General features: G+C 37.7%; 1 protein-coding gene across 1 annotated transcript in view; it reads right to left on the bottom strand.

Annotated features, from left to right (window-relative positions):
* The window catches only part of LOC150090235 (DNA oxidative demethylase ALKBH2-like), a 53,478-nt gene that overhangs the window by 22,160 nt on the left and 12,091 nt on the right, over nucleotides 1-19,227 (bottom strand). Inside the window, exon 3 of the mRNA XM_090369026.1 lies at nucleotides 1,504-1,928. Coding sequence (XP_090225152.1) covers nucleotides 1,504-1,890 — 387 coding nt within the window. The 5' untranslated portion in view covers nucleotides 1,891-1,928. The remainder of the gene's footprint in view (nucleotides 1-1,503; nucleotides 1,929-19,227) is intronic.

Raw genomic sequence — 19,227 nt, 5'->3', positions numbered from 1 at the left:
AAATATTGTGTATCTACAATGAACATTTATTAGTAATTATTTTATATGGGAAATTTCTAGGATATGCATTTTCACTTGACATGATGATTTTTAGGAATGTATTAATTATGCAATTCAAGAGATGCCTGTATACGTATTTTAAATCTCTGACCATTGCTATTCTTTCTTTGTAATATATTAAAGAACTCTTTTATTTCACTTTTTTTTCTTTGAGATTTGAATTGGGCTATATGCACTAACAAATTTCATCATACAACTTTCTCTCTTACATTTATAACTCTACTGGACAATGCTTTCCAACCATTAAACTTTCAAATGAATTTAAATACTATTGCTACACCTTTACTGGATTATATATTATTTTCAGAAAAAATCAACTTATAATTATTGTTTATCTGCAACTCTCCATGTCCAGTGGAGAGTGGCTGTACATGGAGAGTTGCTTACTTGTTTCCTTGGTTTTTGTGATACCTGCTATTCTCATATCACTTCAGTTTAGTTCTGCTAATTTAACTTGTTTGCCATTTATGCTTTTAACACTAATGGTATTTACCTGATGATTGTTCCAGTAGATTTAGTACCCTTTGTGTCCTGTTTCCTCTGAAGCAAAGCAGCACCTTGATAATTTGTGTGATGTGTGCAGCTAGTAAAGCTGCTTCATCCTGTCACAGTCCCACACTCATAGCCCACTCTCACTTGTTAAATAGCCACATAACAGGTCTGTACTAATAATTACACCAAGAGGTGAGGAGTGGTTATTGGGTGTGAATCCAAGCTAGTTTTCAGCAAGCCCAGGTTAGTGACACAAAATTTTAGTATATGTTATTTTTGTCGCTATGAAGGTTTTAGGTCAAATTCTCATTTCATAGTGCACTTACACCCCCCCCCCCCCCCCAACAAAAGCATTTCTATAAATTTGGAATGACAACTTTAATCCATTTCAAAAATTCTGGACTCAATCAATACATTGTTATACATAATGTACAATCATATCGATAGGTCCACTTTCTCCCTCCCAGGGAGTGCTGCTACACAAATCCCACCTGATAGATACCAATTCCATGTTAGCATTTTGGCAAAATCTTCAAGTGCAGTGTTCAGGTGATTTACTCCTGAGATGGTACTATATTTAATAATTTTATTAGTGGATCAACTATACCAGTGACAATGGTAAATATGTTAAAATAAAATATTTTATATCAGCACTTACTCCCATTCGTATTTATTAACATAAATTCATGTGAATTTCATTTAATTTGTTCTTTAGAAAGCAATTTGGATTAAAAAAATGACAGAAAATAATATTTACTTATTTCAATACAATAACCAGAATAATCCAATATATATAATTCCGAGGAACTGGAACAAATATCATTTGTCACAGTTCCTTGTAATTTTAGCAACAACACTTAAATTATATTTGAACATTCTACGATTGATTTGGTTGACATTATTATTATAATAGCAACAACCTAAGTTAAATTTGAACGTTCTAAAACTTACTTGTTTCCTTGGTATTTGGTGCCATTTTCCATACACTTGAACTTTTGTTAAGCTTCCTGTGAAATAATCAATCTCCTTTTCCAAACAGTTAAAATATTCATCTGCCACTTTTTTTGGAAACAGAATACCATAGCACGAATTCATGTTAGCACCATCTAGATTTTTCCATTTTATAGTGGGCAAAATTTTAGTTTCAGTTTTTAGTAATAACATATCACTCTGACAAGGGTTTTCTTTTATAAATGGTACACCTTGTTTCTTAACTCCGTAAACTTCACCAACATGGTTATTGTTAGTTTTTAAACATTTCACTGGGTCATCAGATTCTAAGGGTCGTTTTTTATTTATCAGTTCCAAAACAGAAAGCTGTTTTAGTTGTTTATTCATTAGGGATAAGGAAACCAAGATTCTCTGGATAATATAATCTGTTGAAAAATATAATGAGATAATATAAGATGATGCAATGCATATTTCAAATATACTTCAAATATGTACCTAATATCCAATTCAAGCTTAAAGTGTCACCACAGTAAGTGTTCTCTAATTTAATGATGGAAAGGTACACTTTAATATATGGATGAAGAATAATTTAGTGTTAAGTTTATTATTATAGAACTTGTTACTGTTGATAACAGTTCAAACTGATTGCTTATATTCTGATGAACTCCAGCTGATCAATTGTATTGGCAATGAGAGTTGCCAATTGGTTCTCACCCAAGCAATAGAGGATGCTTTTTATTTGGTAATTTAAAATAAATAAATTTCTAAAGCATACACTGCAATGTTTAAAGCATTTATGCTAAAGTCAAGAGCAGCACATGTATCTACAGACAGTAAAGCTTGTTGTAAAATTGGTTAAATGTATAAGATTAACAGCATTAGGAGAGATGGATCACATTGCTTCATTTGGATCCATTCTTTCATTCAGGTTATTCTTTAACCATTTAATAATTATAAAATTAAAATATTACCTTAAAATAAAATGTTTCATACTTTGCAGTTTTTTGGGTAGCCTTGTCAACAAACTTGATGCACTTTGCTTCTATGCCAAGCACACTGAAAGCCAACAAATTCTGCACCATTAAAATGAAAGCATAATTTTTGATTAGCATTTAGAAAATGTTTTTTCAGCACTTTACAGCCATTAGCAGAATTTTAAAAACAGTTTTATAAATCAATCATTATTAAAAAACTGTTGCAATAAACTAAAATGGCATGGTTTTAGAAGGGAGGTAAAGGATTCACAAATTAAGATGTTAATGATCGCAAGCAACTTTAAAAAGAAAAGATAATCACACACAAAATAAGTGAAGATAACTATGCCTTAAGTATAATAATTTTAAAATTAAAAGAGAAGATTTCTGGGCCACTCCCCTCAACACCATTAAACACGCATATTCTCCAATACTGGTGGATGTGACCATGATGATTATAAAATCAATATTAAACTGAACAACGTAAACAGTGCATGAGGAAACTGATGCTTGAGAAGTGTCCTCCTATACAATTTATTACCAGTAAAATTCTGGCAGTTTACACACAATTTCTGTGTGGATCCTAACAACTACACCAGCAGGAATCCTGTTTAAATCTATTGGGGATTGCCTGTGAGTGGGAAGGTGGACAAGAGTATTTGCCAATAGTACCACAGAATCCCTCACCTTTGTGCCATTAAACAACATACCAACAACAACAAAAACCAACAGAATCCCTTTTCCAGAATTCTGGACATCAGTCTTTACTGTGTCAATTAGGCAGCAGGCAAAGATTTTTTCACTGATTTTCATGCAATCCAGTAATTTAACCATAAGTATAAAAAAAAAAGAGAAAGAAAGAAAGAAAAAAATAAGCTCACTTCTAATCACTCATACCTTTCTTATCACCAAGAAGTGACCACCAAATTCCATCTTAAACTGTACTAAACTTGCAGCTTAAGACACCCTGGAATAACTTAAAACTTAATTCAGTAATCTACAACAGTGAAATTATAGTGACCTTATAATACCGTGATAAATCTGACTAAAAAATGAATAGAAAATGCTTAGAAAACGGTACTCACCTTGTATAAATCTGCAATAAAATATTTTTGGTAGATGGTGGTTAAATTTAGGTTGGATGAAGCATTAAAAAGAACTAAGGCGGGGAATGGGGTGAAAATATTTTATATTTTCACATATTTTCACCCCATTTCCCGCCTTAGTTCTTTTTAATGCTTCTTCCAACCTAAATTTAACCACCATCTACCAAAAATATTTTATTGCAGATTTATACAAGGTGAGTACTGTTTTCTAAGCATTTGCTATTCCTTTTGTAATCTACAACATACTGCAGAGGAGTAACTTCATGAGATTTTATATTTGTATCCTTACACAAGATTTTACCAACAAAATTTACTCCCTCATTTATTTTACTGCTGCCTTCAGGGCCTCATTCACTTTGGAAACAACTACACCTTAGGGTTAGCCCTAAGGTTTCCACTTGCCAAGCTTTGAAGCCCACACCTTTGCTTCAACAATTACCATATCTAGTTGTCCTTCTTTGAACTTCCTTTTGGGCTTTCTGGAATGAGATTATAAGTGCCAGGATGCAGAATTTTTAAGCTCCTCCAAATGGATAAGTTTTTGGAATTTTTACCATCTTCTTGATTAATTAACATATTAAATTTTGTTTTACAAATAGCTTCAATAGTCTTAGTCGCTTTCATTAGTTTATTTTTTAAATACAGCTAGTGATTTTGTAAGTTATGACTGAGTACTCATCCTATTGTATCGGTGTTTTGTGTAAATATCGTAGCATGTAACTAGTAGTGCACAGAAATAGTGGGGTTTTAATTGTGATATATAACTAGCTTGAAGGTTCTAATCACTTGTTGGGCATATATCTTTTTTGCATTTAGCTAAGGATATAACTACTTTAAAACTGTGATCATTACAGTACAATGTAATGTACACCTCAAACTTGATAGTATAAGGTATAAAGTAAAGCTAGATAGTGTAATATGTATCACTGCATTTAGGAATCTATTAGCTTAGTGTAACATTGTAAATTAATCAATTAAACTGCATTTAAATGGAAATCATACCCCAAACTAGAGCAGCAAAGCAATGGGCACAAAATAGCAGGAGTGCTGTGGCTTAGGGGGGCAGAACTGAAGGAGTGATTCTCCAATGCATCACAGCCTAAAAAAAATGTGCAACTTTTTTGTGAAATATTTGCACCCCTTTCTGGAAGAGGATATAATCTAGCCAAGGAGGCAGGGCCGGATTAAGGATGAAATAGGCTCCTGGCCATATTTAAATTTGAAACCCCTTTAATATATATATATATATATATATATATATATATATATATATATACAAATATTTCACATACATATAAATACAAATACTATAGGTTTTTATATTTATATTGTGAATAATAATTTCTTGATAAAAATGTAAAATAAAGAGATCAAAAATGTTTTGTTTCTTCACTTGAAAAATAAAGTAACAACAAAACAAGTTTAACTTAACTTATTTATTATCGTACAATAAAAAGGCATTAGAATAAAATTTAAACACTTAAGTTAAATTTAAATATGCTTTTATATTTACACGTTTCCTTGATTTATTATTATTATTATTATTATTAGAAATTTTTATCACAACTTTAGAAATAATATTTAGACTGAAAATGAGGCCTCTCTTCGGGTGAGGCCCCCAGCCATGGCCGGTTAATGTGGCCCTGCAAGGAGGATGTCTTTGTGTGAAGAAATTAGGTGCCAACTGAGCATTCGGATGGGCATCTATGCAAGTTTGAAGAGTGGGGTAGATGCCCTAGAAGGAATTAAAATGGGGTCCTCATCAAGCTCTCAGTTAACCATTCAATGCCATTGCCCATCAATGCCAGAGCTCACTCTTGTGCATCAGGCAACACAGCGGCAATCTTCAAGGCAGAATGTATTGGTTTCACAGGAGCTGGTCATTGTCGGTGACTCTGTTGTCAGGAAAAAGAGAAATATATTGTGCAAAAAGGATAGGTGGGAATAGGAAGGTGTAATGTTGAGTCAGTTTGGTGAAAAGAAAAACTGGGAAAGAAATATGGTTTTAGAAAGTAAAAATGAGAGCAAGAGCATGTTATAGGCCTAATGACTATGATAAGTATAACAAACAACTATAAAGAGAAAGAGCGGGCCAGTAAATTAGAATGTCTTATAATGGGGATTTTAACTTTCCACACATCGACTGGAACTTGTGGGTTGGTCACTCACAGACTAGCAAGACTTTTGTGGATTTAGTGGATGACTTGTTCAGCATTTGTGTAAAGAAATTAGGTGCCAACTGAGCATTCGGATGGGCATCTATGCAAGTTTGAAGAGTGGGGTAGATGCCCTAGAAGGAATTAAAATGGGGTCCTCATCAAGCTCTCAGTTAACCATTCAATGCCATTGCCCATCAATGCCAGAGCTCACTCTTGTGCATCAGGCAACACAGCGGCAATCTTCAAGGCAGAATGTATTGGTTTCACAGGAGCTGGTCATTGTCGGTGACTCTGTTGTCAGGAAAAAGAGAAATATATTGTGCAAAAAGGATAGGTGGGAATAGGAAGGTGCAATGTTGAGTCAGTTTGGTGAAAAGAAAAACTGGGAAAGAAATATGGTTTTAGAAAGTAAAAATGAGAGCAAGAGCATGTTATAGGCCTAATGACTATGATAAGTATAACAAACAACTATAAAGAGAAAGAGCGGGCCAGTAAATTAGAATGTCTTATAATGGGGATTTTAACTTTCCACACATCGACTGGAACTTGTGGGTTGGTCACTCACAGACTAGCAAGACTTTTGTGGATTTAGTGGATGACTTGTTCAGCATTTTTAGAGAAGCAACAAAAGGAGTAATATTCTTGATCTGATTATCAGCAGTGATTATTCATGCATTAAGAATTTGTGGATAGAAGCACCACTAGGTGGCAGTGATCACAGTGTATTGATTTGGGATTTACTTAAACATGCAACTACCATCAAGGGTATAGGTAGCGGATTTTTGCTTTTGAAAAGGTGACTAAAGGTGAGACTACAATGGTCTCAGACAGTTTTTAAATTCTTTACAGTGGGGCCAACTGATCATGATACCATCAGCAAATTCTAAATGGGTAGTTCAATGAATTCAAGGAATTAATCATAGAAACTACTAAGCTTTTCAAACCAACTAAGAAATACTCTTCAAGGTAGAAGCCTAAATGGATGTCAGGTGAATTGACAAAACTCGTGGCACAGAAAAAAAGTGCATGGGATATATAAATTATTAGGCATATAATTATCAGGAGACACAGAAAGCCTTTGGTAGTTTTAAACTAGTCTGTAATCAAGTCACAAATGAGGTCAGGTAAGTGAAGGCAGATTACAAGAAATATTTGGCAAAGGATGCAAAGAAAAACACCAAAGACTTCTTTACTCATGTAGACTCTAGAAGGAAGAGGATGAATCAAATTGGTCCACTTGATATTCATGGTTCGGCTGTTGAAGATACTGCTCAGGTTGCTGACAAACTGAATGAGTATTTTGCATTTACACTCACGCATGATGAATTCTTTAGGGAAGGGGTTTTACAGAAGTTTATCAAGCTTAACAGGGAGCTATATGATTTTGTAATAATTAGAAGGAAAGTGGAAGAGAAATTGAAGTTAAAAAAAAGAAAGGTACCCGGGGTGGATGGGATCTAGCCAGTTATATTAAGGGAGGCAGTGAAGGAAGTAGCCAAGCCGTTAGCCATAATTATGAGAACATTCTTAGATTTGGAGGAGATCCCCACAGGCAAGAGATGTGCAAACATGTCCCCAATTCACAAAGTGGAGGATCAAAGGGAGTCACAAGTAATTACAGACATGTTAGTTTAACTTCTGTTACAGGGAAAATAATGGAATTACTGATAAATGAAGTAATGCAGGATCATCTAGACAAGGCCACAATTATTCTTCAAACACAGCATGGGTTTTTTAAGGGGAAATCTTGTTAGACCAATATTTGTTACTACAATGTGATCACAAATGAACTGCATGCAAAAAATAACTTTTATATCGTATACTGATTTCAGGAAAGCTTTTGATAATAGTGTACATAAAAGACTGCTGTACAAATTGAAGCATTGCTGCTATGGATAAAGAGATGGGTCAATGGGAGAAGACAAAGTGGCAATCAATGGACATTGCTCTCGTAGATTAAAGTTATTACTGGAGTTCCCATGGTTCAGTGTTGGGCCCACTGTTGTTTTCTATATTTATCAATGATATTGATGAACGCATATCAGGCTTAATGTCCACATTTGCAGATAATACAAAGGTCAGCAGGTGGTTAATGACAATATGCTACTGCATAGGCCTAGAAAAGACAGATGGGCAGAGAAATGGCACTTGAAGTTTAACATTGATAAATGCAAAGTACTAAACATGGGTAGCAGTAACCCCAGAGTGACATATCAGCTGTGGCCTTTTCATTTTCCAACTACTTGAGGTAGTGGAAAATGAAAAGACCTTGAGGTAATTGTGCAGTGAGATATGAAGTTCTCTGAGCAATGCAGACATGCTGCTGGGACAGCTCATGGGGTTTTGTCAATGATATACAGGAATTTTGTCAGCAGGGATAAAGGGGGTGATTATCCCACCATATATGTTTGTTTGTTATTTGGTTTTTAGGAGCATTAGCAACTAAGGCCATATTGCTCCGGGGAAATATGCGGTGGTCATTCCCTGACGTTTCCGCATCCTCCATATTTGGTGGTCACGGGCTCAAACCCTGGTCTAATCTAGCCAGGTGGGCAGGAGCAGCAATGCAAAGCACACAATTCTCGATTAGACCAGGGTTTGAGCCCGTGACCACCAAATATGGAGGATGCGGAAACGCAATGGTCAGGCTACATCATGAGGCAATGGTCAGGCTACATCATGAGTCCTGCAAATTGCAGCATCTGGAGAATAGGCATCTGTGAGATGATCTGATTGAGATATTTAAGGTTTTGAATGGATTGAGCTAGCTCAATGCTGATGAGATTCTTCTTATTGGTAAGACCACACACGAGGGGGGCACAAATTCGAATTGAGAAAGGACAGTCGCAGAATAGATGTGCGGAAGTTTTCCTTTAGCCAACAGGTGGTTGATTGTTGGAATAAACTTCCATCTGTTGTTGTGTAAGTTGACAGTTTAAATAAACTCAAGAAAGAACTAGACAAACTACTGGAATGAATGAATGAATAGGGGAAATGGAAGGTGTTTTTTTTTTTTTTTTGCTAATGCTGTATAAGCTTGTTTACTTGCGCCAATGCTAATGCTATTCATTCAACTGAGTAAAAAAAAGAAAGGTTGCAACACCTCAATACTGAATAACCATACATAAACAGAGTTTTGTGTCAGGTAAAATTTTGTACATGTTTTCCATCAGTTGCAATATTATATAATGTGTAATCTTAACTATAATAATGTGCACAGAAATGGTTTGAAACATCTTACTATTCCTCTCAGTTACAGAGAATACTTCAATTTATTTGAAGTAATATATTCTCACTAAATGAAACTATATCACTACTTGTTGATGTAGAAAGGAAGTAAGCAACTTTCATGGATAGTGTTCTGGAGCAAAAATAACATGGAATTTGAAGACTTTTGGCCTGATATATACTACAAAGAAATCATGACGGCTAAAAATGCTGTCTCTCCCTTGCTGGCAGGAATGCAGTGGCTACTCCTGAGCACATGTATGTTCCTTAATAAAATAAGTCCAATGCTTTCCAATTCAACATAAGAATATACTATCACATAATTTTTTTGGAAAACATCACTGCAAGAGTTAGCACATTAACTGCATGTCATGGCGTTTGTTTAATACACTTGGGATGTCACTTTTTTTTTTTTTTTTTAGGAGCATTAGCAACTAAGGCCATATTGCTCCGGGATATGCGGTGGTCATTCCCTGACCTTTCCACGTCCTTCGTATTTGGTGGTGACGGGCTCGAACCCCGGTCTAATCAAGAAGCGTGTGCTATGCACTGCTGCTCCTTCCCACCTGGCTACGGAGGCGCCTAGGGATGTCACAGACATTCTCTCAGATATGCCAGACAAGCTGTACTTGCTACCTGAGATTCTAAAACGCTGATGGAACTGATATTCGGGTGACACTCAAGTCAAGTGTACCCAATTTCGGCGAAGTCCGGATGATCTGTGACAGCCAAATCCTCTGCTTGCACCTTCATGATGGTGTGACTGTTTGTAATCCTGGGTATAACCTCCATGTACAAACACATGGTGGGTGACCACCCAGGTGTGAACTAACGTAAGCAGGGGTCGAGGTGTGGCACCCACACCACATGGAGGAATGCCGCCCCTCTGTGTTACCAGGCAGTAGGTGGTAAATGACTCTCATCAACCACTGCAATACCACCATTTTGCTTATTGGAGACTTGAAGTGGTGGAAACCATGTTTAGTCTCCAGAGCTAAGTTCCGGTCAACCCTTCCCCATCTCTTCCATCATGCAGTATAATTGATGACTTTTGAGGTTATGATGAACATCGTGAAGAGATCCAATCTTCCTTACATTTTGAGGGTACAGCTCTAAAACAGTGTTCGCAGGCCGGCCACTAGTTAGTACACCGGACCGAACCTACTGGTAACTCTTTAGGAGGTTTCCGGATCAGCTAGTGTATAATCTTCCTACCTCTACTCTGCCAGATAATGATTTTTTTATGAGAACCCCAAACACGAGAGGTATTGGAACCTATAGTACTTAGTACCGTGATTGGGTTGGAGGTTGAAAAGACGAAAGAAGATATTTGTTGACATTGGACTTGAACTTCTGTAGATCGTAATTTTCACGAAATACGTATGAAGGAAGGTTGTTACAGAAAACGGCAGTTGAATGAATAAATGAGGAAGATGAAAAGTTGGTTCTGTGGGTTTGAAGCTGGACAGTAAATGGATGCTGGCTGGTGGCGGCACGTGTTCGGACTGTTTTGAAAGAGAGAGTGGGAATTATAGAAGCCAATTCAGAAGAACAGTGCCCATGGAAGTATCTGTAGAAGAGGCATGCAGCAGAAACAGTACGTCTATGAGAAAGCGAGTGGAGAGACTCTGTTAGAGATGAATCATTAATTAACCTAACTGCCCTCTTCTGAATGGAATCAAGAAGCCTGAGAGAGGTTTTGGGGGAACCACCCCAGATGTGGGAACAATATTCCATGGCAGGGCGGATTTGCGATTTATACAGAGTGAGCAGCTGTTTGGAAGAAAAGTAACGCCGAGAGCGAAAGAGAAAACCAAGTTTTTTAGATGCAGAGGAAGCAATATTTGTAATGTGCTTGTGCCAAGAGAGATTAGAAGTCAGGGTAATCCCCAAAAGAGATATATCATTTTGCCTAGAAATCGGAGTGTCACTAAAGATAAGCATAGGAGCAGAAGAATCCTTTTTGCGAGATATAAGACAAGACTGAGTTTTAGAAGGGTTGAAATCAACTAAGTTGTCTTTGCCCCACTGGAGAATTACCTGAAGATCGGCATTTAAGGAATTGGCAGCAGATTTTCGAGAACTTGAAGCTGATTGAGCAGGACAAGGTTTCTCAAAATGGAAAGTTGAATGCAATGTGCTATCATCGGCAAAACTATGGATAGGATTTCCAGTCAATGGAAGAAGGTCATTGATATACAAAAGGAAAAGAGTGGGGGAAAGAACTGAACCTTGGGGGACACCGGCATTAGTGGAGAAGTTAGAAGACAGAGAGCCATCTACCGTCACCCTCAGTGAGCGATCACAGAGAAAACTGGATAACCAATTACTAAAAACAGTTGGCAAACCATAAGATGACAGCTTGTTTAGAAGACCTTTATGCCAAACACGATCAAAAGCCTTTGAGATGTCAAGAGCAACTACTTGAGTTTCACCGAACCTTTCCATTGAATTAGTCCATAAATGGGTAACATAGGACAGAATATCACCAGTGGATCGACACTGACGGAATCCATACTGGCGATCGTTGATCAGACGGAAGGTTTCTAGGTAGTTTAAGAGTTGCCGGTTAATTGATTTCTCCATTACTTTAGAAAGAGTAGAAGTAATTGCAATGGGACGATAATTGGATGGGAGGGATTTGTCACCCTTTTTAGGAACTGGCTGGATATGAGCAAATTTCCAAGCAGAAGGAAAAACACCTTTGGAATAAGAAAGTGAAAAAAGGCGACAAAGAATAGGAGTAAGTTCAGGAGCACAGGTTTTGAGAACAAGTGGAGAAATACCATCAGGACCTGGAGCTTTCTTAGCATCAAGATTCATCAAAATCCTTCTGATATCCTTTTGACGGAAGACCACAGAAGGCATTGAATGGAGCGTGTTAGGAATGGTGGGAGGTGTTTTACCAAGATCATTAATACATGAGCTGGAAGAAAGATGGGATGCTAGCAGGTCAGCTTTATCCTTGGCTGAAGTGACAACAGAACCATCTGGTTTGGACAGAGGTGGGAGCAGAGATGGGCAAAAGTTGCGGCCAATAGCTTTGGCAAGAGACCAGAATGCTCGGCTACCATTAGGGCAAGGAGCAAGTTTTCTACTCTTAGCCTGTTCAAACTCTAGTTTGGACTGATTAATAACTGCTTTACAATTGTTGCGAGCTTTGGTGTAGGCAGAAAATGAAACTGAAGAATTAGAAACAAGCCAGTTACGATATGCAACATTCTTCTCTTGGACAGCCTTAGCACATTTGTTGGAGAACCAAGGTTTAGATAAAGGACGAGATTTTAAAGTGGAGTGTGGGATAAAGGATTCCATTCCTGCAAGAATAATTTCACTGACATGCTCTGAGCAAACGTTGACATCAGAAGTTTTGAAACAGTAATCAGACCAAGGAAAAGAAGAAAAGAAGTCTCGCAGGTCATCCCATTTTGCATTCTTGTAATGCCAAACAATATGAGGTTGGGAATAGCCATGAGATAGAGGTTCCATTGGAGAAGAGACAATCACCAAGTTGTGATCTGAAGTGCCTAAAGGACCTCTCACTTCGACCTTATACTTAGAAGGGTTGTTTGTGAGAAAAAGATCAAGCGTATTGGCTGTATGATTAGGATTGTCCGGTATTCTTGTAGGTAAATGAACAATCTGTGCTAGGTCATTAGTAATTGCAAAAGCCTCAGCATCTCGACCTGCTGGGTCGGTGTAACTAGAAAACGGAAGCCAGCTAGAGTTGTGAACGTTAAAATCACCAAGGAAAATTACCTCACTGTTAGGAAAGTTGGACTGGAGAAAGTCAAGTTGCAAAGAGAGGAAGTCAAAGAGCTCCAAGTGATTAGTGGAGTTGGGAGAACGTTAGAGACAACAGATGAATTTGACACAATGAGGTAGAGAGATTTTAAGCCAGAGAAGATCAAAGAGAGGAGATTCCAAATTGCCAAGTCTCTGACAGGGAATATCAGAACGGACATATGCACAAGTACCACCTTTGAGGCGAAAGGAATCATACAGCAAATAATTTGGACATCTGAGATGAGCAGTAGTTGAATCAACTGATAACTGAAATTCAGTCAGAAAAAGTACATGGGGTTTGGAAGACTGCAAGTGGAAATGGACATCGTTGAGATTGGAATTGAGACCACGTATATTTGTGAAATGAATTAGGAAGTCCTTGGGAGGTTTAGATCTTTTCGCAGATAAGCTTGCTCTATTATTTTGACAATTCATGGTGTATTCAATAGTAAGAAAAAGTGGGTGGGACATGCTGTATGAAGTAATGAAATTTTTGGATATGGCGTACATGTGGTAAGAATATACCCAGATCCTTGACATAACGTGGCCTCGACAATGCTCCCCGCATACACACTACTCGGACTCCCTCCAGTCACTATCTGGCAGAGTAGAGGTAGCAAGATTATACACTAGCTGATCCGGAAGTCTCCTAGAGAGGTACCAATAGGTTTGGTCCGGTGTACTATCTAGCGGCCGGCCTGCGAACACCGTTTTGGAGCTGTACCCTCAAAATGTAAGGAATATTGGATCTCGCTACGACATTCATCATAACCTCAAAAATTATCAATCATACTGCATGATGGAAGAGATAGGGAAGGGTTGGCCGGAACTTAGCTCTAGAGACTAAACATGGGTTCCACCACTTCAAGCCTCCAATAAGCAAAGTGGTGGTATTTCACCGGTTGATGAGAGTCATCTACCACCTAGTACTGCCTGGTAACATAGAGGGGCGGCGTTCCTCCATGTGGTGTGGGCGCCACACCTCGACCCCTGCTTACGTTGGTTCACACCTGGGTGGTCACCCACCATGTACTTGTGCATGGAGGTTATACCCAGGATTACTAACAGTCCCACCATCGTGAAGGTGCAAGCAGAGGATTTGGCTGTCATAGACCATCCGGACTTCGCCGAAATTGGGTCCACTTGGCTTAAGTGTCACCTGAATATCAGTTCCATCAGCATTTTAGACTCCCAGGTAGCAAGAACAGCTTGTCTGGCATATCTGAGAGAATGTCTGTGACAACCTCAAGGAGGGAGTCCGAGTAGTGTGTATGCGAGGGCACTGTCGAGGCCACGTTATGTCAAGGATCTGGGTATATTCTTACCATTTGTACGCTATATCCAAAAATTTCATTACGTCATACAGCATGTCCCACCCACTTTTCTCACTATTGAATACACCATGAATTGTCAAACTAATAGAGTAAGCTTAACTGCGAAAAGATTTAAACCTCAAAATCACTTCCTAATACATTTCACAAATATATGTGGTCTCAATTCTAATCTCAATGATGTCCATTTCCACTTGCAGTCTGCCAAACCCCATGTAATTTTTCTGACAGAATCTCAGTTATCAGTTGATTCAACTACTGTTCATCTCAGTTGCCCAAATTATTTATTGTATAATTCCTTACGCCTCAAAGGTGGTACTTGTGCATATGTCCATTCCGATATTTCCTGCCAGAGACTTGGTAATTTGGAATCTCCTCTTTTCGATCTTCTCTGGCTTAAAATCTCTCTACCTCATTGTGTAAAATTCATCTGTTGTCTCTACTGTTCTCCCAACTCCACTAATCACTTGGAGCTCTTTGACTTCCTCTCTTTGCAACTTGACTTTCTCCAGTCCAACTTTCCTAACAGTGAAATAATTTTCCTTGGTGATTTTAATGTTCACAACTTCAGCTGGCTTCCGTTTTCTAGTCACACTGACCCAGCTGGTCGAGATGCTGAGGCTTTCGCAATTACTAATGACCTTACACAGATTGTTCATTTACCTACAAGAATACCGAACAATCCTAACCATACAGCCAACATGCTTGATCTTTTTCTCACAAACAAGCCCTCTAAGTACACGGTCAAAGTGAGAGGTGCTTCAGGCACCTCAGATCACAACTTGGTGATTGTCTCTTCTCCAATGGAGCCTTTATGTCATGGCTATTCCCAACCACGTATTGTTTGGCATTACAAGAATGCAAAATGGGATGACCTGTGAGATTTATTTTCTTCTTTTCCTTAGTTGACATCAGAAGTTTTGAAATCATTTCAAAACTTCTAATGTCAACGTTTGCTCTGATTGTGTCAGTGAAATTATTCTTGTAGGAATGGAATCCTTTATTCCACACTCCACTTTAAAATCTCGTCCTTTATCTAAACCTTGGTTTTCCAATAAATGTGCTAAGGCTGTTCAAGGGAATAACGTTGCATATCATAATTGGCTTGTTTCTAATTCTTCAGTTTCATTTTCTGCCTACAGCAAAGCTCACAACAATTGTAAGTCAGTTATTAATCAGTCCAAACTAGAATTTCAACAGGCTAAGAGTAGAAAACTTGCTTCTTGCCCTAATGGTAACCGAGCATTCTGGTCTCTTTCAAAAGCTATTGGCCGCAACTTTTGCCCATCTCCGCTCCCACCTCTTTCAAAACCAGATGGTTCTATTGTCACTTCAGCCAAGGAAAGCTGACCTGCTAGCATCCCATTTTTCTTCCAATTCATGTATTAATGATCTTGGTAAAACACCTCCCACCATTTCCAACATGCTACATTCAATGCCTCCTGTGGTCTTCCGTCAAAAGGATGTCAGAAGGATTTTGACTAATCTTGATGCTAAGAAAGCTCCAGGGCCTGATAATATTTCTCCACTTATTCTCAAAACCTGTGCTCTTGAACTGTTCTTTGCCGCCTTTTTTCACTTTCTTATTCCAAAGGTGTTTTCCCTTCTGCTTGGAAATTTGCTCATATCCAGCCAGTTCCTAAAAAGGGTGACAAATCCCTCCCATCCAATTATCGTCCCATTGCAATTACTTCTACTCTTTCTAAAGTAATGGAGAAATCAATTAACCGCCAACTCTTAACTATCTAGAAACCTTCCATCTGATCAACGATTGCCAGTATTGATTCCGTCAGTATCGATCCACTGGGGATATTCTGGCTTATGTTACCCATATATGTAAAAATTCAATGGAAAGGTTTGGTGAAACTCAAGCAGTTGCTCTCGACATCTCAAAGGCTTTCGATCGTGTTTAGCATAAAGGTCTTCTAAACAAGCTTCCGTCTTATTGTTTGCCTATTGTTTTTTGTAATTGGTTATCCAGTTTTCTCTCTGATCGCTCAGTGAGGGTGATGGTTGATGGCTCTCTTCTAACTTCTCCACTAATGGCGGTGTCCCCCAAGGCTCAGTTCTTTCCCCAACTCTTTTCCTCTTGTATAGCAATGACCTTCTTCCATTGACTGGAAATCCTATCCATAGTTTTGCTGATGATAGCACATTGCATTCCACTTTCTATTTTGAGAAACCTTGTCCTGCTCAATCAGCTTCAACTTTTTGAAACTCTGCTACCAATTCCTTAAATGCCAATCTCCAGGTAATTCTCCAGCAAGGCAAAGACAACTTAGTTGATTTAAATCCTTGTAAAACTCAGTCTTGTCTTATATCTCGCAAAAAGGATTCTTTTGCTCCTGTGCTTATCTTTGGTGGCGCTCCAATTTCTAGGCAAAATGATATATCTCTTTTGGGAATTACCTTGACTTCGATTCTTTCTTGGCACAATCACATAACAAATATTGCTTCCTCTGCATCTAAAAAACTTGGTTTTCTCTTTCGCTGTTACTTTTCTTCCAAACAGCTGTTCACTCTGTACAATTTGCAAATCCACCCTACCATGGAATATTGTTCCCACATCTGGGGTGGTGCCCCCAAAACCTCTCTCAGGCTTCTTGATTCCATTCAGAAGAGGGAAGTTAGGTTAATTAATGATTCATCTCTAACAGAGTCTCTCCACTTGCTGTCCCATAGATGTACTGTTTCTGCTGCATGCCTCTTCTACAGATAGTTCCATGGGCACTGTTCTTCTGAATTGGCTTCTATAATTCCCACTCTCTCTTTCAAAACAGTCCGAACACGTGCCGCCACCAGCCAACATCAATTTGATGTCCAACTACAAATGCACAGAACCAACTTTTCATCTTTCTCGTTTATTCATTGCCGTTTTCTGGAACAACCTTCCTTCATACGTATTTCCTGTAAATCACAGTCTACAGAAGTTCAAGTCCTACTAAGTACTATAGGTTCTAATACCTCTCGTGTTTGGGGTTTACATAAAGAAAAAAAAAAAAAAAAAAAAAAAACTACCCGACTTTAAGAACCAATTTCTTCCAACTGACAGAAGAAAAACTGTATATTCAGGCAATCTTTGCTAGTGGCTGATTAATTCAGCCATTGTGAGAAGAAAGCCTCAAAATGTCTGCCCTCCTCAATCCATATTGATTCAATCCACTTTCAAATTCAGTTCAAGTCAAGAGAGCATCAAAGGTGTTAAGCTATCGAAAAGAAATAGGAGCTGCAAATGGGAATAATTAAGCCAAGGGTGTCAACTCAGAAGTTGCCTGTGGGGTGCACAAATGGTTCTTGAGAGGCAGAAAGGCAGTAGGCTACATAAAATAGTTTTTTGGAGAGCTCATGGACTGCATTAGTGTGTGCACACCAAGGCTGTGCCGAGCCATTTTACTACCTGAGGCAAGAATGAAAAATTGCTCCCTACTATTAATCATGGCAATTAATTTTTCTTTTGGCACCCCTTTCAGCTTTTAATCTGAGGCAAGAGACTCGCTCGCCTCACCTTTGGCACGGCTCTGGTGCCCACAGCACAATTACTGAGAGAAATATATTCACTATTTTCACTAATATTCTGAAAATTTTTTACTAACTACCCTTGAACAAAAATATGCAATCTCAAGTCATCAACGTTTACGAAAATCCATATAAGTCATGAATTTTTATTAAAATTTTATATTAGCATCTACATTAAACACTATTATATAAATATAACATGTCTGAGATGCTAGAATTAAACAAATATTATTTTACAGAATTCTGTGGCAAGACTCTCCCCTCCTCATCCTGATCAAATAACTTTAGCGCAAAATGTACAAATGTGATTATTAACAATATACAGTGGAACTTCTTTATTACAAACTTCTATTTAACGAATTTCTCTATATTACGAATTTTTTTGCGAAACTTGTACCTTGAAACGAAATTACATGTAAAATTAACCCCATATAGCGAAGTGTTAGTCTCTCTATACGGAATTTTTAAAAAAATTAGTAAAAGCATTTTTGAAGATTTTCAAGCATTTACTGCTAAACAGCCGCTTAAATATACTGCCTCCTTCCTTCCGAAATTGCGCATTAGCATCTGAAATTAAATAATCATCCTTTTAGTGAACACATGTGGCCATTGATGCCCGTAGAAGGGTCTTTGTTTCATTTTTGTAACAGTTATTAAACCAATTTGGTTTTCTTAAAAGTGGTCATAAACTTTACAATAAATAGGGTAGATTTGTAAATTGATGTTGGCTCAGGGGAAAGCGAAATTTGCTGCGGTAAACATTTAGTATGCTGCGGCGGCAATACACAGAATGTTACCATAGTCGGTTTTTGGTAAAGCCTACTGAGCGACATTCGCTTCTCACCTTAGCTGTGCCACGTAACCGTCCTGTCAATCATTATATGATATATCCGTTCTCATCTAACTGGACTCCCAAGTAGATGGTTTTCATGAAATTTTTTTTTAAATTTTGTTCGTCATCAATCACATAGGCTATATGCTCTTGTATTTTTTATTTATTTTTTTTTTTCAGAAAAGTAACATACAGTATACATCAATCATAAATTTTCTTTCGTGTACATATGAATGAAAGCAGAATAAAAGAAATTCACAAAGTTGTATATTTCTTTAAAGTGATTTTTTTTTTTTTTTATGAAAACCCCAAACACGAAAGGTATCAAAACCTTTAGTACTGTGCATGGGTTGAAGGAGAAGTATGGGGGGGGGGGATTGATAGGAAAGGTCACGTGATACTGTTGAATTGGCAAGCAAACGTCATTTAGTAGGCAGTACTAACAATTCACTATATGGCCAGTGCAGCAAAGTTTGTGGTGTATATAAACAAGAGCTGCAGTCCAGTAATTTTTACAGTTGCAGAAACAATGTCGAAGAGAAAGTGTTTAAGTATTAATGATAAACCAAAGATTCTTCATGATATTGACCAAGGTTTTAAGAAAAAATATATTGCGGAGAAATATGGCATACCTGCAAGCAGCTTATCTATGATTTTAAAAAATCGAGCATCAATTTTAAATGCAATTGAAAGAGGAGCAGACAAGAAGCGAATTAAGTTGTGCATATACGAAGATGTTGATAAAGCTGTTCTAAAATGGGTGCAAATGATATGTGAAAAGAATATACCAAT

This window comes from Mastigoproctus giganteus, chromosome 2 (assembly GCF_048544385.1).
Source record: "Mastigoproctus giganteus isolate SK-2022 chromosome 2, ASM4854438v1, whole genome shotgun sequence".
Classification (NCBI taxonomy): Eukaryota; Metazoa; Arthropoda; class Arachnida; order Uropygi; family Thelyphonidae; genus Mastigoproctus; species Mastigoproctus giganteus.
The sequence above is the reverse complement of the archived record's forward strand: the minus strand, read 5'-3'. Positions and strand labels throughout refer to the sequence as shown.